The sequence below is a fragment of the Pelmatolapia mariae genome, linkage group LG9, assembly GCF_036321145.2.
Source record: "Pelmatolapia mariae isolate MD_Pm_ZW linkage group LG9, Pm_UMD_F_2, whole genome shotgun sequence".
Taxonomy (NCBI): Eukaryota; Metazoa; Chordata; class Actinopteri; order Cichliformes; family Cichlidae; genus Pelmatolapia; species Pelmatolapia mariae.
In genome coordinates, this window is record NC_086235.1 from 36,263,258 (window position 1) to 36,285,078 (window position 21,821).

The 21,821-nt window shown below is 45.0% G+C and overlaps 1 protein-coding gene across 1 annotated transcript in view; it reads right to left on the bottom strand.

The window, feature by feature from the left end:
* Positions 1–847: 847 nt before the first annotated feature.
* LOC134634919 (sorting nexin-7-like) overlaps positions 848–21,821 on the bottom strand; it is a 36,053-nt gene continuing 15,079 nt past the window's right edge. Inside the window, exons 2-9 of the mRNA XM_063484378.1 lie at positions 16,263–16,451; positions 14,987–15,097; positions 14,314–14,472; positions 14,009–14,207; positions 12,464–12,663; positions 11,838–11,924; positions 8,713–8,865; positions 848–2,359 (exon numbers count right to left, since the gene is read on the bottom strand). Coding sequence (XP_063340448.1) covers positions 2,285–2,359; positions 8,713–8,865; positions 11,838–11,924; positions 12,464–12,663; positions 14,009–14,207; positions 14,314–14,472; positions 14,987–15,097; positions 16,263–16,451 — 1,173 coding nt within the window. The 3' untranslated portion in view covers positions 848–2,284. The remainder of the gene's footprint in view (positions 2,360–8,712; positions 8,866–11,837; positions 11,925–12,463; positions 12,664–14,008; positions 14,208–14,313; positions 14,473–14,986; positions 15,098–16,262; positions 16,452–21,821) is intronic.

Genomic DNA, 21,821 nt, shown 5'->3' on the forward strand with positions numbered 1-21,821 from the left:
GAGACAGGATATTTGTAACTTTAGAGATGTTGGACAAATGGAAGAAAGCAGTCTTACATATTTGTTTAATATGTGCGTTGATGATGCTGTCATCAAAGGTGCTTCAAAGTCTGACCTGAGCTGATGACAGTACTTCCTACTCTGTAGTTTTGAACTGGAAACCAAATGCTAATGATGCTGCTTTGTATCTAATGGATGTGTAGGTACTAGTTGGTACACTTTAGCCACGGGGGTGAATTTCAAACAAGTGTGGTAACACGAGAACGTCTTTGCATGAGCAAAGAGACGACTAACCCCGCCCCTCTTCCTCAGTCTCTTAAGAGCTCCACATAAAAAAGATCAGTGGAGTCTTGTACAAAGTGGATTAATCAGTTCAGTCAGTGACATCGTCAGAGGAAGGGTGACAGAGATCTATACTATATTTAAACAACTTCACAAGTCAGGAGCAGGAAGACATTAATCTTTGACTTTATCTGTACATCATCAGCACTCTCAGTGCTACATGTTCCCATTTAAACACAGGAAAGTCATTCATGTGCGACACTGCTCCAGAGCCTGATGACACAGAAGTGGGCATCACCTCAGCTTGTGGCCTGCACAAAATGAAATGAACTTTAACAGGCAGCATGTCTAAACTGAAATCACACACCGGATCACGATGAACTGAATATTCACGCTGAAAATCTTTATTGATATGCATTTTAATTTGCTGAGAACAAAACTACTTAGGAGCACGCCCAGATGATGCAGGGACCATGCTGTCAATGGATGGTCCGCTGACTGATGACCTAACAGAACTCCTGCTGCTGTTCTACACTCCAAAAAGAAGACAAACTCTGTAGCATCACATCAGTCTTTATTGTCAGTATCTCAAATCATGTTATTACATATTATTTTTCACAATGATAAAAGCAGTGAGCAGAAGGTCCACAGTATGAAACGGTGGGTGGAACAGCTGGAACGGGGCTGCTGTAGTGCAGATGAGCAAACCAGTAGTGTTGTCTGCAGCTCACATGCATCTGATTCAACTTTCATCACACGTGAGGTTTGTTAATGAAATGTGAGACATTTGTTTGGTGCATAACTTTAGCAGAGAGCTGTCTCCCCACCTGCAGTCAAAGTTGGCAATAAGAAGGATTCAGATTTTCAACTTTCAGTAACTCGTCTTGATAAAAGTAGACGGTCACGCTCTGACGAGGCCATCGCAGCTGTGTTTTTATGTCTCTGGTTCACTATTGTTACCATTAGCATGGACACATGACTCAGACCATCACATTTATAATCTCCGAAAGACTGACGTTTTATCATTATTATTATTTTAACATAGGGCTGTAAAACTGTAGTGCTACGTATGGATGTTTCCTGCAAACCCATCATTTCCTCATCTTAATGATTAATAGTAACAGATGGATGGCTGTTACAAGGACAGAAGCAGGTGAGTAAAGACTGAGCCTGAAAACTGCTTTGCTTTTCAATTACTGACTGATTAGGTTTCAGCTCACAGGTACTTTGGTCGCTTCAGTACGAGATGTCCGTTTGGCTTAAACACGCTGCTGCACACGTGCAGACAGCAGCAGCTGTGAGGAAACACGGCTCTTTGGTGAATCTGCACAACAACATCGGGCTGATGTAGCAAACATGCCTGCCACAGGCTCATCGTCATCATCACCATCATGAGCCGTGTCTGTTGTTGTCTACTATCACTTCTATACAATTCAGAACTTACTAAAACTACTGCATCACTAATGACTAATAAACATCAGAATTTCATTATAAACTTTAAATATTAAAGTAGAAATCAATATCAATGTACCATTTATTACAAATTAAACTTCAACTTTGTTGTTGTGGCAAAATCACTGAGCAGGATTTTCTGAGGCACTAACTGATCGTCCCTGCTTTGTGTGAAAACGCCTCCTGCTGCCAAATCCACGAGTTACCGAAGGACACCTGAGGGCATCCTGTCACCTGACAGGAGCCAGCTGCTAGCTATGGCCGTCACTGTAGGAAACATGCAGCACAACAACGACACAAACCAGAGAACCTTTGCCAATCACACGGTTGTTGCATGTGTGTGTGTGTGTGTGTGGATTACAGTGCTGGTTTTAGTAATGTTGGAATGGTGAGACTGGGATTCAGCAGTTTGCTGTCAGAGGAGGAGAGACAGAAAGCAGATGGACAGTGGTTTCAAGTCCTCGTACATCTGAAGGTTTTGCTGGAGAGAGCGGTGTGTGTCGTGTGCGGGTTGGGGGTGGGGGCGGCGTCGACCTTTGAACTCCACATTTTAAGCAACGTCTTCCTGGCCTCCGCTGGACTCTGCTCTCTGTGACACCAGGAACGACTCCCACACCGCCAGACACTGAAATAAAGACGGACAATATTAATATTCCTATGAGTAGCAGCCGCGTGAACACTGGGTGGAGAATAAAACTTTGTTTTCAGTGCACATGGAACGGCAGCTCGTACTAACAGTCCTTCCATCCACGAGGCCTTCAAAGTCAGCTTCATCATTATTGGTGGAAAATTGACAAAAAGCGTGAACGTAGAAACTATAACTCAACATATTCATTGCCACTTTGACATCAACTATAAAAATTGGTCGATGTGGATTTTTAATGTTTACATGTCACATTCTAAGACCACATAAATGTGTTTTTGTAAGCCCACCACAGGAGGCAGAGATGGACAGAGGGACTGATCATCGAGTAATCACCAAGATAATCTTTAGTTATGTCCTTCAACATACTGAAAACAGATTTAAGATATCACATTTGACCTCTGACCTCAAGTCACATCTGCCTTTGTTTCAATTTGACCCCAGAGTGTGTCCCATCTTTAAACACAGTCAAGAGAGAGAGAATGAGAAGAAACACTCAAGCTCGTCATCCATGACCTGCTCCTACATCATGTTTGTGAAATCAAAGTAAACCTCTGTTGTTGGTTCTTGGCAGCCCCGTCACACCGAACAGTGTGATCGCACACCGTCTGAGGGTGATGAAGGCCCTCATCATCTCATCAGTGCAGTCCCTGTGTGTGTGTGTTTGTGTGTGTGTGTGTGCGCACGGGGTTTGCAGCGGATTCGACACAGCGAATCCCCCCTCTGTGACATACCCCCTCCTAGGACTGGGCGATATATCGAGTTTTTAAAAATATCGATATATTTTTATACGAGATGTGACAATATCGTTTATATCGATATAGTCTATGTTACGTTATAATTATACTTGTGGAGTCGCAGGTTTGCCTCTTTCGTCCACTTTTGTCTCTACGCTGCGTTACTCGGCCTCGCCTCTCTCCTTCACTGAACACTGAACTCCCCCTCCTCCATCGCTTCACCTGCAGGCAGCGACAGGACGGACACGGCAGATATCAAAGAGGAGCTGCTCGGTAAAAAGCAAACATTTGGAGATTACTATTTTAGTGCTGCAGCGTTACTCTCGTTAAAATGGCGTTAACACCATAACTGTATTAACGCGGCAAATCTCCGTTAACGAGTTACCGCAGATCACCCCGTGCGTGGGGCTGCATGGCATCAATGCGTTAGCGGTTACCTCGTTAACGTGTTGACACCGTGCAGCTAGCACTACTAGTATTTTCACCATTTACAACCGCGCCATAAAGTGCAAAATGAAGAGTGTGTGAAACTGTGTGCTGTATCCCAGACCGCGAAGTCTCCCAGCCTCCTGCCTCGAAACAAACTACTTACAAAACTCGTATACCGTATTTTTCAGACTATAACCTCACACTAAAATCCTTTCATTTTCTCAAAAATCAACAGTGTGCCTTATGTATGAATTCTGGTTGTGCTTACTGACCACGAACCGATTTTATGTGGTACACGGCGCTCAGCAATCTGTCAGAAATGTTTTAGTACGACTTTGGTAAGCTACGGAGCCGCACCGCTTGATGGATTGTCGGAGCATTACGGCTACCGTAGTCTGGAGCCTCGCGGAGTGATACGTACTGTGCTTCAACGTAATATTACCGTATTGTGTGTGTATAAGGACCATAAATGGCACCTGTTCAGAGACACGGTTACAAAGATGATTTCAAACTCCAGGCTGTCAGTCACGCAGTAGAAGTTGGGAACAGAGCAGCTGTGAAATCTGTCTTTGTTATTATGCTCAGCGTCTGTTAGTTTACATTTTGACTGCACAATTGTGAGCTCTTTGTTATGCACAAAAACAACATTGTTTTATTTTATTTATGGAGCATTATTATTTAATAAATGCTCATAATTTACTTTTGAGTAATTTTTTCATGTACATCTACGCTGTATGTTAATAAAAGTGCCTGTGTGACATCTGGGACACAGCTGTGACTAAACTCTCTTTTTGTTCTTACTTTATGACTTTAAAAAATATCGAGATATATATCGTATATCGCCATCCAGGTAAAGAACATCGAGATATGAATTTTAGGCCATATCGCCCAGCCCTCCCCCCTCCCCCCTAAAAAAAGCAGTTATCTTGTTAGCAAGAAGCCATGAAACCACAAAGTGAAAATGCCAAGCACACACCATCACGAACAGACACACTCAAACGCCCGTGTGAGATCTCAGGGTCAGCGCACAGAAAGTTTATGCGAGGCAGAGTCAGAGCCTCACGACAGCGCAGCACGGCGTCGCCTCAGACAAACTCCGTCATGACAACCAATCCTAACAGACTGCTGCTGCTTCCTGCTCGAGCACAGAGCACTTTCTACTTCCACACACATCATCTTGTCCACGCGTGCACACACATGTCGGGTATTCATAGCTTGTGGGGACATCTAATTGGCATAACGCTTTCCCTCGCCACTTACCCTTTAACCTTTAACCTAACCATAACCCAACTGTGACCCTGACACTAAAACCACATTTTGAGTGTGAAGAATGGGACGAGAGGACGGTGCACAGTCAGAAACACAGCCCTGACTCAACTCTGAGCTCATTAGGAAAACCTGATCAGCTGACAGCTCTCCTCCACACTCACTGGTGCTCAGCAGGTGACCAGAATCAGGACAAACACACAGAGATGGGCAGGTGTGTTGGTCCTCTTGTAGCACAAAAACGTATAATTCTTTAAAACATAGACAGAAAAGTACCAGAACTCAGAGCGGGGTGGCATTCAGCTGGTGTCAGGAACAAATGTGGGGCCAGCTGGTGAGCCGTCATCACCCTGCTGCCCCCCTACTCACTCTCCACCCGCTCACACAGATGCTCGTGTCTCACCAGCCTGTTCATCACCACTGGAAGCAGGAATTAGACATATCCCTCAGTGTAATCCCACCTCCGCTGTGAACCATTTGTTACGCTTACTGCAGCCCTCATACATGCCCCGCAGACACTCGACCACCCGCAGCTTCCTCACCAAAGCTCCTCTCTCACCTCTGTGTGCAACCTTTGACCTCTCTACTTAGTACACTTCTGCCAGATTCTTCTCATTTCTCCCATCATGCATCCTGTCCAGATGCCTGGTGAGTGCAGAGAGAGAGGATGCCCAATAAGATAATCTACTTAGAAACCAAACTGTCATCTCAATATCTCCATGCATTTGTTCATCAGGTCACATGGTCACCCCCTCCTTCACTGTGCACACTTCACCCAACTAATCGCTTGCACTTGCTCAATTTGTACTTCCACAGAAACCACTCAGGATTCAGGGTGTTATTTTTTTTAAAATATTATATTATTTTTATGTATATACATTTTTTTATGGTGATCTGTGCAGAGTACGTCTGGACATCCCGAAGTCAAAATGGGTCAATGGGTAGCGGACAAGTAGAGGAAGACGGCCGTAGTGACAAACACAGCGATACCGAGTGACAGCAACATCAGGAAGACGAGACGCTGCAGCAGTACCGAAGGCTCAGAGATGATATTTCTATTTACAGCAGCCCTTCTCCAGCACACTGTTGCTATGAGGTAACCATAGAAATGGGCTCTGCCATCCAGAATGAAGGCAGAGCTCCTCATAACTGTGTATCACAATGACAATCAGTGCATCATTAATAAGACTATAACTTTAACTGGTTAGTTACATTCTTAGTGTGACTACGTAACTTCTGACTCTGATGAATAGATCTTGAATGAACGTGTTCTCTTGCCAGTCCTGCTTCACATATGACTGAGTGGACTCGATGCCTTAAAGGATCACATCGACTGTTTTTGACTTGATGTAGCAACACCACCCCTTCTTTCCTTGATCTCTCCATCCTCACTCATTTACTTCCATCTATTTCTGAGTCCTGCCTGCATCGCTCTTAGCTGCTATCAAATCCTCCCAGGTGGAGGTTTCTTATTAGATTCTTATAGCCTCTCTGGGCTCCAGACCAATAAATCATTCACAGCCCCCATGGCCACACTGGCCCACGTATGCACCTGAATAACAATATGTGCACACAGCCTCTGTGATCGCGCAGATGGAAACTGACACCCCAGAGCACACAGTGTGCAAACACTAAGCTCTTTAAACGTCGCTGTGTAGAGTTCCACTAAAGTCACGAATGAGCCAGTGAAAGGATCCCAGCTCAGGAAGCTCAGGCCTGCCCATTTATCCCACTGCAACTCTGATCACTGTGTGTCCACTGATGCCCTCACTCGGGCTATTCTCCCGTCCTGTAAAGAATGGCTCTCATTACTTTCTCAACACCTTCCCCGTGCTGCGGTTCCTCAAGACAACACAAACTGCTCTCACAGCAAACCAAACCGTGCACAGCTATTACACAGCGGAGTTTGTGCTCGCAGTGATGTAGCACTTCTGCTGAAGAGGCCTCTGATGTGGAATAAATATAGAAAACAAGGCCAATGAGACGTGTGAGCCAAAGAGGCAAACACTGTCCAAACTGTGGACGCACTAATTGGATTTATGACTTTTGGCTTTTTCTCTGCTCACTGTTTCTGACTGCAAAACAACTTCCAATAACTTGGCTCCTTCCCTATTGGATTATACCCACACAGAGACGGGTATGCCGTGGCCAAGGCATGTCTGTTTCTCTCCTCTGAAAGATCAGAACAAAGTGAGCATTAGCTTTAGTAGATCACAGGAGGCAGTTACAGCTGGGTGAATCCTTTCCCCGATCAGCTGCATTGTCTATGATAGGATCAGACATTAGGACTTTTTAAACAGAGACCTGATCCAGACTTCCTGGTTCCACTGGATTCTGAAAAAGGACTTTTTTCCAGGCTCACACACACGTCAGCTCTCTTTATACTGGGCCTCCCAGTACTCGGGTCTACTTTCTTATAAGGTGTAATGATCATAAAGCACGATACGAGGTGCTGCACATGGTTCATTATTGAAGAAGATGATAACTGGTTTCAGATGCCTTTGTTATTAGTTTCTGACACTGTCCATGAAACACTTCTCGAATGTAACTTAACTGAGTAAACAAGAGAAAACATTAGACAAACTGACCAGTCTGAAACTCCGATGTTAAAAAACTAGCTACCAGGAGCATCCCAAGCCTCCTTCCTCTGTTCAGAGGATGCACCAAACACCTTATTGGCAGTTTCTCTCAGCACATCATCTGGTTACTCTTCCCGACCACTCCGAGCTGAACTCTGTTCAACATTCTTCCTTCTTCAGCTTCCATCATTTAGTCACCGGCTCTACCTTCATACTTCTATCTCCCTCCCTGTTCTTGAAGTGTTCACTGTAGATATTTCACAAAATCCACTATCATGTCTCCTTCTGCATTTCTCTCTTCAGCACCTCCTCATCACCTCTGTTTAATTCACTGAAGTCTACTCCAAACTCCAGTCTTGACCCCTCTTCAAGACACTCTCCTCCACTTTATCCAACTTTTCCAGAATTCCCCTTTCTCTTCCCGCTGACCTCCAACCTGTGGAGCATACGCACTGACAGCGTTCAACACCAACACTCTGATTTCCATCTTCAGACTCATGATCCTGTCTGAGCCTTTCTTCACTTCCACATCTGTTTTGTTGGAGTGTCTTTACAATTTAAAGCAGCTTGATGCGACTGCTGTTGTGACTGGGCTTCAGACCAGGAGGGCGGGACAGGTCATCCCAGTCCAGAATCCAGCCCGGTATCTGATCCAGGACCAGTACGGTCCGCTCAGCAGCGCACACGGCGCTCTAAAGCAGTAAGACCAGTCCAGCCTTTGTTCCACTGCTCAGTGGAGCCGAGAAGAATCCACAGAAGAGATGTGTTACGTTGACGAGTGGGAGAAGTTTCATCTCCAAAGCTGTGAGAGAGGTGGAGTCAGTGTTCTACCTGCAGGATGTGGCACCATGAAGTCAAAGAGCTGACGTAAGCACAAGGCGGGCTGCAGGCAGAGCTGCTGCCCTCTGCTGGAGCACAGAGGAGCTGGGGGCGTGTCTGGGTGGAGACTGCAGGGCTACAACCAACTGAGTGAGTGCTGTAAGAGCTTTCTGCTCCACCAGCGTCTCTGCTTCAGCCATCTGCAATAATATCTCAGTGCTCTTCACTCAGTTTCCACGAGCATGCACTCAGTCAGCATGTACTCTTGGACATGCACAACACACATTTTAATGACGCCTGATGTGAAAATGAATTGAATGGAAGTCTGTCATCAGTACAGTCAGAGTGTCATGTAGGTACAAATGAGCACACACTTCAACAACAGCAGCTCAGGCTGCGCTCACACTCACCTGAACAGCACACAACCTTCTTCAATACAAACCAAAGTCAGGTGAGATGAAAGGTGTCTCTGCGTGCTGCGTCTAAGCTTCTCAGGTGAGCTCACCTTCTCGTAGTACTCCACGTTCTTCTCTGCAGCAGAGATGAAGGCTGATCTGAGGTCAGTCTTCATGCTGTGCTGCCAGCGGACCCAGTCTCCCTTCAGGCTGTTGTTGGCCTGCTCCATCCGATCTGCCAGGACATCCACCTCCTCCTGAAGCTGCCGCCAAACACACGTTATGCTTATTGACATATTATTGTTCATTATGGAAACATGACGTCCTGATGTATCCCTGTGCTCCTCCCACAGCACGCCTCTGTGCTAACACAACAGGCAGTGCATTCACTGGTTCAATACAGCACCTACTACACTTACCTATACAGGTACATGTATCTGTACACAGGAACATGTACCTGTGTACGTGTGTACGTGTGTGCATGTATGCAATTGTGTGAAGCTGTTTATTCCACACCTATTTTCACCTGGCAAAGCATTTACACACACACACACACACACATCAGTGTAGAAGATAAAGCAGTTACAGCACAACTTCATGTCACTGTGAAATGATATTTAGGTGTGTTACTGTGGGAGCAGAGTGCATGCTGGGAGTTTTCCTGCCACAGACACTCACCTCATCACTCTCAGTGAAGCACATGAAAGCCAGAGGTCAGTGTGTGCACTTCACTTAGATAACAGTGCCCCCTCCTGGCCACAATACGTACGCACACACACACACACACACACACACACACACACACACAGCCTGTGGAATACGTGACTCATAAAGTCGAGCATTTCTTCCCATCAAAGGTGACGTTCTAGAAGGAAGTTTAATGTGCGATGTCTGAGGAGCCTCTCGTCTTATTGGTCAGTGTAGTCAGCTGACACAGACTCACACACAGACTGCGTGCTGTGTCCAGCAGCTCAGTCACATGTGACTACAGATTCCACTAACCAATCAGATCACTTCTCAGCGCTGCATCTATATGATGGGTTCAAACACCAATGCTCCAAAGCTGCTTGGTGTCAGACACTTTTAGTGGTTTTGGGTTCACAGTAGACAAATAAAGAGCATAACAGGATTCACTTTCAAAATAAAAGACCTAAAGGATGTGAGAGGTAAGGGCTGGTTGCTCAAGCCTCTGTTTTGACCTCACTGCTTAAATTCAAGCACTTTAAAGCCTGCCGGTGCTGGTTGAGCAAGGGTGCACAGGAGGTTCTGATTTCCATGGTGATGAAGAGCCAGCTCCTGCAGCATCCTGTGTGACTGAAGGGAGGTGAAGGAGCAGGCTGTTAGATCACATGTGGACCAGTCTGAGCTCAGTGGACGAAGGAATCACAACCTGCAGCTCTGAGGTTCTCACCTGCAACTGTAAATGAGTGGAGTTCCACTTCCACTGAGGCCGTCAGTGGAAGTGGGTTAATGAATGTAAGAGCAATAACAACGTATGGTGAAAGCCCAACAACCTCACAGCAGGATGAGCTGCAGTTTAAAACAACTAGTGTTTAAAGAGTCTCCTTCAATAAGAACATTCATAACTGCATTAAGACAAAATATCACTCGAGGCCTCATTTTCCCGCAGAAGAAACTATGAGGCCAATAAAACTGCAAAGAAGCTCAGAGGGAGTTTGGATTTACTCAACAAACTGCACAGTAATGTAGTGAGCTCGGCTGTATCGCAGCTGCTGCCCAGTCGCTCACAGCATTTGGCTGTCAGCTAACTAAGTGATGAAATTTGGTCATAATGACGCAGGCTTCAGGTCAAATGTAAAGCAGCTACATGGAGGAAGCACAGCCAGTGGGTCAGCAGCTGAGTCAGGACCAGATGTGCTGACAGATGTGAAGATCAGTGCTAGCCCGCACAAGCTGGACTCCTTCTGACGTCCTCTTTGATTGCCATGAAGAAACATTTAGGACACTTTCCCACAGACTGTTCTGTGCTTCCTGTTGAGAACAACAAATATTTGGAAGTGAGCTGAACAGCGTGATTAGACCTGATCTCCAATGATCTGATCAAATCTTTCTCTTCAACGCACAACACCAGTATGTCCACACACACACACACTCACACAGCATGTTTGTGTGGGTGCTTATGTGGTCTGAGAGTCGATGTGATGTGTACTTTAAAGTGTGTACTTGGAGGTAACACTGCTACACAACACTGGCTGTTTGGAATTACATGGACACATTCTGCACGTATAACTTGATTGTCTGAATTTGTGGGCGGTGCCAACTTTACGAGCAATCTGTCCCGCTCTCCGTCTTCCTCACCTTCATCGCCCATTACACCAGTAGACCCCAGCAGAGACTGTATAGTCACATGACTACCACGCTTTCTGTGACAGAGGCACCGTTTGTTACACTATGCTGTGAGAAAACAGGCAGCACTGCTGCCCAGTGAGGAGTGAGACAGAGCAGAGAGCAACACAAGCACGACTGACAGCAGCCGCAAAGACCTGCCGGGTCCACGCCCACAGAGCAGCGAGACCCGTTTCCTTCCCAGTAACGCCGCCGCCTTCTACAGCAACACCTTGAAGCTGAATGAAAGCATGTCTTTCAGCCTTCCTCTGACATTCACTTCTCATTAGTGCAGGTCTGTTATAGGCATTAGCGGCTGATACACAGCAGAACCTGGAGGGCTGGATTAAATCAGAGCTCACACAAAGCAAGAGCACAACGGCGGTCTGTGGGGGAAGCACAGCTTCTTAATTAACATCTAACAGATGGGACTGCATGTTGGCCTGATGAGGGGGACAGACACCTGCAGGTCTCACACACACACACACACACACACACACACAAAGATGCCTTTCTTCTCGGGTCTTTGCGTCCTGACATTACGAAGCGAAGCGTCATCTGAGAAGGAATTTTGCTCCTGCCACGATCAGCTGTCAGTGCGCAGCAGGAAGTAATATCAGCAGCTTTTATTCACTCTCAGCTCAGCACAGACCTCCAGCCTACAAGCAGAGATATTTAGATAATCCTCCCCGGGAGCCCTCTCCTCCTTCCCGATATGAGGTGAGGGCGGCCCTGTGAGAGAGGCCCACTGCACACCTCACTTTATTACAGCTAATCTCAGAGATGACTGCAGGACGGCCAAACGCACGGCTGGCTCAGACACGTGCAGGGGAGGAGGAAAGTGTGTGCGTGCTTTTTTATCAGCATGTGTGGATCAAATTAAACTTACTGCTTCCTGCTCTGCTTTCCTGGTCAGCAGAGCCTCGTTCTTGGCTTCAAACTCTGCCTGGATGTTGTCTCTCCGTCTCATCACAGCCTGCCACAAACCACCAGAGACCTGCTGTCAGTGCACATGCTGTGACGTTTTCACTCACACACTCAGGTGACACAAAGAATGTGACATTTGCAAATACACACATGGCATCACAGAGCAGCACTTTGTTCTTGTCTCCATATTCTCTGTCACACACGTGCTTTCCCAGAGCTGGATGAACAAGGTTAAGTTGTTAGGTTAAAGGTCACACTGCTGCATGCTCCCTTTCCACAGTGAATCTCAGATGTTACCTGTGGAGTCACAGCCAGTATCTGCTCCACACACTGTGCTGTGTCTGCTCTACTGTTAGTGGCAGGAGTGTCACCTCCATGCTACATGCTAAGGCCCACTAACACTGCACTTTTAAAGAGAAACACAATGAGGAGAAGCTGCTGCACAGGGTTCCCCCGAGCCCCTGAATGAGCGCACAGCGCTTCGAGTGTTCGGTGTTCAACTTTGACATCACACCTTGTCTTACCGCTGCTCTGCATCAAGCCCCACCTGCAGAGCACCATCACAGGTGAAGCGTGCTCATGCCTCACCTTCAGCGTTTCAGCGCAGAGGACATACTCGTGCAGGGCAGGGACCAGGACCTCAGACAGATGCTGGACGTGCTCTTCTGCTTCCTTACTGCACTCCACCACACAGCTGGCCACGCCCTTCAACGGCTCCGTCAGCTCCTCCTCCAACTCCCCCCACCGGGCGTAGGTGGGGCTGTACTGCTTCAACTCGTCCACATACTCTGGAAGCACAGAGGAAAACACAAAGACTCATTTTCAGACCCGGCGGTGCTGTTAGCTACACAGAAGCAGGTCACAGGAAGTGTTGCAAAGAATTAAAGGGTGAGACACTCTGAACACATCACATGTGAGTGGCTGGTGTCTGTACTGACACGGAGTGGGTAACGTGTTAGGAGAGGAGGGTGCCAAATGGAAAAGAGGGCTGAATCCAACTCCGACAGTCTGAAGATCAAAGTGAGAAAACGATGTGGCAAAATGCTGCTCGGTAGTTTGGATGCCCACAGACGCCTGTAGTGCTTATTATAACTTACCTCACTAACCCACTGACATCCTTTTTCTCTCTAACATACACACATTTACACTCAGACAGTAACTTGGGTTAGCGTGCTGCCCAAGGATATCTGGCACACACACTGGAGCAGAATCATGAGGGAAAACCCTCATGAAGTTTCTCATTGTGTGGTTAGAGGCATTGACACCGGTGGCATGCAGGAGGTCATTTGTAGCTCTGGCACTGCTCGTCCTGCCACAGAGGAGCCCTGCAGATGGGACCAGATCACTACACCAGTTTACCTGGCTTGATGCCATACCTTGACTACTACTAATAACAATACATTTTATTTGAGGGCGCCTTTTTAAAACCCAAGGTCACCTTACAAAGAGAAAAAGACTTCAATAAAACAGTAGATTAAAATAGTTTCTAATAAATTAAAATACAAAAAAAACAGCAAAATACAACCACAAACAACAAATTGCAAAAAACAAAACACGATTTGACAGCAAGTAAAATCTGTATTAAAGCGAGTAAGCCAGTTTAAACAAGCAGGTTTCGACAGTAAAAAGTGTCTGAACACAGTGTGAGAAATAGAGTTTTTCACTTGGACCGAAAACATGTATTACCCACAATTCACCTACACAGCTGATCAGTGATACCATGGATACTGGTGACACTGTAACAGAAGAACAAAGTGTGGAACAATATGTGCACATGAATATATTGTATACAGAGATAATGTACCCTCAATAAGAAGAACTCTCCTCCAAAGAAGACTCGTATTGTCATGTGCAGTCATGGCTCAGCCATCTCTCCATCAGTGACCACAGAGACATCGCTCATTGGGTCAACATGAGGGGAGGAGCTGTGCTGGGTTGTAAAGCAGCTTGCAGCTGTATGCAGGCTAAAGCAGCTTAAACTGTGTGCACTATATGAGATGTACAGAGGGTGCCAGGAAGCATCTGAGTCTGACTCCTCTGATATGGAGGAATAAGAGCCATGTCCTTCTGGGAGGAGAGCCTGGAGCTCACTAAGCTTGGATTGGGAATACCTCTGAACAGACAGACGGATACCTCTTTGTTCCTTGACGATCCTCTGGGTGACTTTGTCCATGCAGCACATCTTGTTACTGAAGTCGTCCACGTACTCCTGCATCACAGCGAACTCCTCAGGCCGGCTTCTGAGGCCTCGGACCGAATTGGCCACCGCTCTCACCGTCTCCCCCATCCTGCTCAAGAAGCCCGGTCCCTGTTTCCTGTGAGGTGCCAGATCCTGGAGGAGCCATTCAGAGGGTCAAAATACCACAGAGTCACAATTCAATTCATTCTAAAACCAGAAGTGTGTGTGTGTGGTGTGCATCCGTGCGTCAGACACACACCTGTGCAGTGAGGAAGACTTGGAAGTGCTGGCTGTAGGACAGGATGGGATGCTCGGATATCTTGTTGAGGAAGCGGTGCAGGGCTCTCCTCCTCGTCTCAATGAAGTCGTCGTTGAAGCGCTCCACCATGCCTTTCATAACAAACTTCTCTGGGAGGGGCTGGAGGCAGAAACAATAGAAGTGTGACAGACGGCGATATCAGACCGGAAGCTGTTCCACGTCACCCCATTTACACAAGTTTGTCCATAAGAGTGCAGAAGAGGGCGAGACGCATTAGACTCTTCGTAGCCGTCTATTTTCATTGGTCAATTCTAGCAGAGCAGCTTTGCATGAGTTGTGAGCAGCAGGTGGGTGGGGCTACACGCCTGAGGCGACCACATGAGAGATATCCTCTCTATGACAAACACACCTAAGAGTATCTCTGTCCTGGCAGAGCAGCAACCTAACCAACACACACATACAGAGCTGGAAATGAGGACGGTGGCTTTGCTTGAACTTCAGACCTCAACAATCTTTCATGTTCCAACAGCACAAAAAACACAGAAAGGGAAGCTCAGAAATGGTCCTGCAGTCTGTGACTGTGAATGAATGAACTGATGCATGCACATGCCTCGCAGTAGTGTGCAGCAGCCTACAGCTGTGCAGAGCAGTGACCTGGTGAGCTGATACGTACGTGGACGATTAGTGTGGGGTGCTTTTCTTCTAGTTTGCTACGGAGCCACACAAAATCCTGGTAGCGTCGCCGTACCTCGTACTCACTGGAGTCAAAGTCACTCCGAGTGGTCTGGAGAGAGAGAGACACATGAGTACAGACAGTATCAGTTAACACACATATATACAGACATTTACACTACTGCTCAAAGGTTTTTGAACATGCCAATTCTTTACTGCAATTCAAGTTGTTCAAGTCCAACAAATTACTTGAAATGGTAAGTGGTGAACTGACAGAAGTTAAAAAAAGGTCAACTGAAAAATAATGTACATTTCAGAATTATACAAAATGGCTTTTTTCAGGGAACACAACATGGGTTTAAATGTGTTCTGCAGCAATGGAGGCTGATCCAGCCTTGAAAGCTTCTGCTACTAATTCCTGGAGGAGGAAGTGTGATGGTCTGGAGCTGTTTGCTGGATCCAGGGTCGGTGACTTGTACAGAGTGAGAGGCTCACTGAACCAAAACAGCTACACAGCGTTCTGCAGCACCATGCAGGACCCTCTGGTATGAGCCTAGTTGGTCAGACGTTCATCCTACAGCAGGATAATGAGCCAAAACATAAATCCAAGCTGTGTCAGAACTACCTCAGGAACAAAGAACAAGATGGTGAGCTTGAAACATGGAGGTCCAGCACAGCCTCCAGACTTAAACCCCATCGAGCTGGTTTGGGATGAACTGGACAGAAGAGTGAAAGCAAAGCAGCCTACAGGTGCCACATTTATGGGAACTTCTGCCACAGATATGGGAGAAGATTTGATTTCTATCGTAGAAAGAAGCCACGACTGTGTTCAGCTGTTATACCTGCAAAGGTGGCTACTGATGAGTCAAAAGCTTAGAATACATTTTGGTCTATAAACTGATTCCATGATTTCTTTTTGAACTCCAATTGCTTATTCATACCATGCTTTCATTTCAGAGTGCAATCAGACATCAAACTGCATCATACAAACCACCGAGGTTTTCACAAGTGGCAGTACTGTCACAGTAAGGATCTTTCTGTGGTCAACACTTTGAAAACACCCCACACCTATAACTGTGTGGGCCACACATGGGCCAACTCTTCATACTCTTCATCTTGAACTGTTTTCAGTCCCGTTCCCTCACATAGATCAAATGCAGCACCTGTGCAGTCTGCCTTTACAAACTGTTCACACTACAGAGACTAAATGCTTTTAATGGCATAAAGCATCCAAACAGCACTGCTGTGTGTGAGACACCATGTGACCACCACCTCACCCTGGTCACCACTCTGTACAAGATGAACGTCTCGATCGCCGTCACTTGGCTCTCTGGGTGGTCGACGGTGACGAAGATGTCCTTAGTGTTGGCATCCTCTTTGCCCTCATCATCGTCCTCCAGTCTGTACTGGTTGACCATGGAGCTGGGAGAGTTGGGTAAGGGGCTTCCATCTGGCAGGGAAGTATTCTGGAGCACAGAGAAAGTGCAGTGGATATTAACAGCAAACACAGCCTCGCTCACTTTATATGTCAGCAACACATCAGTGTGAGCTGTGTGTGCACTCCTGTCAGCTTTGGAAACACAGTCAATGAATTCAGGAGGAGAGATTTTGTTCTTCACCAAAGCATCTGAAGTTTTTAACTGGCGAACATGTTTATGTTGAATGTTGTTATAGAAGGAAGACTTTGCTTGATGGTGAAAGGCTTAATGAATGTTTGTAGAAAGTAAACAAATGCATCAATTTATGCAGTTTCTGAAGAAACAGGGCTGTGCGATGTGACCAAAATCTCCGATCCTGATGTAAACATTTCTCATCCCGATAACCATATAGATCACAAACCTGTGCTTTTTCTGTAAAATCAGTGAATCTCGGGAAACTCGACCTGTGTGACGCGTTTTCAGCTGGGCGTCGTGTACCTGGAGTGGAGTGTGGAAACTTTGTATTTTTAGTTGTTTCTTTGTGAGTATTTATTACACGGCGTGCTGCGGGGACAAGCCTGCTCCAACCTTTGAGTCTAAGGTTTACTTTCTCTTTCACGTGATTCTTGCGTAGGTGGTAGAAGAGGTCTGTGTTCGAGTCTGAGGTGGGGCCGGTTTGTGCCATCATTTGTACAATAGTACAGTTTTCCGGTCCGTGTCAGACTTTTCAGAACCAAATCGTGTCCATGCTGCAGAGCTACCTGGTTCTGCCTCATCTTCGCTGGACAGGCTGGTAGGGCTGTTCAATATAACGATATATATCTGATGACGATATGAAAACGTCTATCGTTTCGTATTACGCTATCGTTTGTTTCGTGGTGTCACAAAATAAACTGTTTACAGCAATAATTTTTCATGGTTCTGACGCTCACTGTGGTGGCTGTATTCATTTCTTAAAGTTCTCTCTTTCTCTTATATTTAAAACACTACGCACGGACAGGCGACTGTTCTTACACGTTGTCGTTAGCAACAACTACGGTAAACCCAGCTTGTGGCTCCGTCCGCTTGTTTCTTTTCCAAATAAACCTTTCACAATAAAGCTGTTGAGATTTTTCAAAATAAACTGAAATGATGACCAGTCCAAACAAATCGAGGACCTTACTCCTAAACGAGGGGCTGCCTCTGCAGCACGGACACGGGTTGGTTCTGCAAAGTCTGACACAGACCAGAAAACTGTACTCTGCAAATTATGCAGCACGCTAGAGCAGGGCGATATGACCAGAAATATTTATCACGATATACATTTGAAAATTTGCGATAACGATATAACTGACGATATAATTGACACTAGACAAAATACTTTACAACTCCACAACTTTATTAGTGTAAAAATCCCCATCAATGTATTTTCACTTAAACAAGCAGCTGTTTTTTATGTGCATTAAAGTTATATAAAAATGTAACAGTGCAAATGTAAATTCCTTGCTGACAGTTTAACCAAAAGGCATTTCCAGTGGAAACTGGCCGACATATCCTGAGCATAACCATGTATAATATCCACAAAACTTAAAAAGAGGTTATACACACACAATACGGTATTATTATGTTGAAGCACAGTACGTATCACTCCGCGAGGCTCCTGCCTACGATAGCCGTAATGCTCCGACAGTCCATCAAGCTGTGCGGGTTCGTAGCTTAGCAAAGTCGCACTAAAACATTTGACAGATTTTCGAGCGCTGTGTAGCACATAAAATTGTTTCGAGGTCAGTAAACACAACCAGAATTCATACATAAGGCACACGGGATTATAAGGGGCACTGTCGATTTTCAGAAAAATCAAAGGATTGATTTTAAGTGTGCCGTATTTTCCCAAAAACACGGTAATAACGACGGCCCGCTAGCATGCTCTACCAAAAATAGTGCTTTGTTGTGTATCTGACGGATGAAAGCTAAACCAGTTCCACACCACTGAAGCTGCAGCATTTTTACAAACCAGTTCTGGTTCATCCGTTTCACTCAACGATCCGCTTTCGCCCTCCTCATTCTCCGTCGCCGCCATGCTTTTTCCGCCATGTGCGTATGAAAACAAAGGTACGGCGCATGCGCGTTTTACCCATATTCTATCGCCATATTTCATTTTCTTATCGTTGCCCAACATCATACCGGTGTTACTGTGAACGGTATGATATGGCCCAGCCCTACAGCACGCTGTGTAATAAATACAAAGACAATAGCAGCTGTTACAACTTATGCCTAAAAATGTACAGTTTCATGCATCGGTCAAAACACTCTGAAAGCTGAAAACACTTCACGCAGGTCGAGCTGCCCGAGATTCACAGAATTCACAGAAAATGTAAAGTTTTGTTGATATATATCGTTGTTGGGACGATAAATGTCTTATATCGAGAGTTTGGTCATATCACACTGCCCTACAGTATTCTCTGCGCCCCATGAAAACAGTAAACAGTGGATTTTGCGACACCACAAAACAAACGATTGTGTATAATTTGAAACGACAGATGTTTTCATTTGGTCACACAATGCAATACAATTTTATTTATATAGCACGTTTAGAACCAGGGGGTACACCAAAGTGCTTCACAGTGAGGAATAAACAGTAAATGATTACACTGAACTAGTGCTGGGCGATATGACGATATATATCGTGTGGACGATAGAAAAGTGTCTATCGTGCCATTTGTCTTCTATCGTTTCTAACCCTAAATTTATAAATTATTACATAAAATATATCATTAACCCTTTACAACCGGTCGGAGCAGGCACACTCCGTTTTGCCTAACTATTTTTAAACCCCTGTAGAACTGGAACCACATAAGCTAGCGCAATAATTGTTTTTGCATATGAAACCGTAGGAGTTGTACTTACATCTTATTCCATTAGCTTGCCCTAGGTCACGGTTTCCTTCCACATATAGCTTTGCAAAAATTGCATAAAAAGCGCTTCCAGCAACAAAAACATTATATTCCAGACTTGCAGTAACAAAAACATAATATTCCAGAAACACGCTTTGCCGATCCGATCAGCTGTTCATAACACTTCCTACGTTGGAATATAAGTCAGCGCGAACTATCGCATGTCCGCCATTACCTGTCCGAAACCGGAAGTGACGTCATTTTCGCGGAAAATTTAGTTTTTTACCTTCAAAGCCTATGTTGGTGTTTTTAAAAGTCATGTTTGACTTTATGCTTTTCTGTATCGTTTCTGGGATGCTTAGAAGTCAAATTAGTGTATCTCAAACATAAAACTATGACGACACTCAAAACAAATTTCTTGTGGTTGGAAACTATTTTGTGCAACTTTTTTGTATTTACAGTTTTGAGGGATAAACCTCTTAAATTTCTCTAACTAGAAATATATCTAAAAAACAAAACAAAAACGATTTTCAATTTTTTTGTAGTTTATTGCACTTTTTTTGCAATTTATGTAGTTACTATGGACTTAATGCATACATATGATTAAAATTTGGGCTATAACGGTTGTATTGATGTATAGCAACTTGAAATGTTCCCACAAATGGCACTACAGCATGTAAAATGTAAACATAAGCTCTGGCGGACTTGGTTCTATGGTAGGTCTTAAAAGGTTAAATAGCCTGTGCAAATATATTAGTGTTGTCTTCTCACTATACATGCTCTTAACTTTATGCAAGAGAAAATAAAGTATAAAAAAATTATATTTTTCGCAAAGAAACTCTGTCTTGTGGTTTTGCGACATGGTGCTGCTTTACGTGCACCCGGATTTGCGACATGCTTTACGGTAACTCTAAACAAACACTGCACCCTCTCCACTCGCTGTTTACAAACTGCATACTTTCCAGATGACCACAGGTCAGGTGGTATATCGTGATATATATCGTTATCGTGATATAAAAGAATTCATATCATGATAAATATTTTTTCCATATCGCCCAGCACTACACTGAACAGTAAGTCATTAAAACAAGGTAAAATAGAGAAAGAAACAAAAGCATTAGTAAGTAGGGATAGGGAGAAATCATGATTATCCAGAGAAATGAGTAACGATACAGCAATTAATGAGCGGTGAGAATTAGCGAGTCGGAGAAGCCAGGTTGAATAGGTACGTTTTCAAGCGTGCTTTAAAGGACTGAATGGAGTCAGAGGCACGAATGGTAGCAGGAAGACTATTCCAGAGGTTTGGTGCTACAGAGGCAAAGGCAAGATCACCCCTAGTCTTCAGACGGTGCCTGGGCTGGGCCAGAAGATCGTAAAGAACCTCTGGGAGTATAGAGACTGAGGAGGTCGGTGAGATAGTCAGGGGCAAGGTTGTTTAGGCATTTTTAAGTAAGCAGCAGAACTTTAAAATCAATACGAAATTTAATAGGCAGCCAATGTAAGTCAGAGAGCACTGGAGTAATAGAGGCAAACTTTCTAGCTCCAGTTAGGAGACGAGCCGCAGCATTCTGAACCAGCTGTAATCATTGGAGGTGAGCGAGTTGGAGTCCACAGTAGAGCGAGTTACAATAATCTAATCTGGAGGTCACAAAGGCATGTATCAGTTTTTCAAGATCTTTGTGAGGTATTAGACGTTTGACCTTGGAAATTTGGCACAATTGGAAGAAGCCAGATTTAATCACTGAGGAAACCTGTTTATCCAGCTTAAATGAACTATCCAGGCAAACACCTAGATTACTTACAGTATCTGTAAGAAAGAGAGCAAAGGGAGCAAATCGGGCAGCTAGCTGGTCTCGTGGAGTGTGACTATCAAACACCATAATCTCAGTTTTCTTCTCATTTAAAATGAGAGGATTGGCTGACAGCCACTCTGTGACCTCTTTCAAGCAGTCAGACAAACGATTCAATGAAGCTGGCAGGTCACCAGACAACTGGAAATAGATTTGAATGTTGTCAGCATAACAGTGGTAGGAGAGCTGATATTTGTCAAAGATAGAACCCAGGGGCAGCATGTACAAGGCAAACAGTAGAGGGCCCAGCACAGACCCCTGTGGTACTCCACAACAAAGAGGGGCAGCGGCGGACGAGTAGCAACCAATCATGACGGAGAAAGTCCTACCCGAGAGGTAGAAACCAATTAAGGGCAGAATCTGTGATGCCTATAACATGTTCCAGTCTCTCTAAAAGAAGTTTATGGTCTACCATATCAAAAGCAGAGAACAGATCCAATAAAATTAAAATGGCCTGAGTCAGTAATTCGTCATGTCACACAGGCCTATGAATAAAACAAAGGAACAAAAGGATCTACTGCTGGAGTCGAGGTCCTGTGTTGGATATCGAGTGTTTTAGCGTCCTTGGCCTTGTGCGTCTGAACAACTCAAACACACATTTTATTTGTTGTTATCCATCACCCATCCTCACTCATAGTTTCTATTGAATTTGTCAGACTTTATCTGATTTAGTGCTCAGCTAAAATAAAAGAATT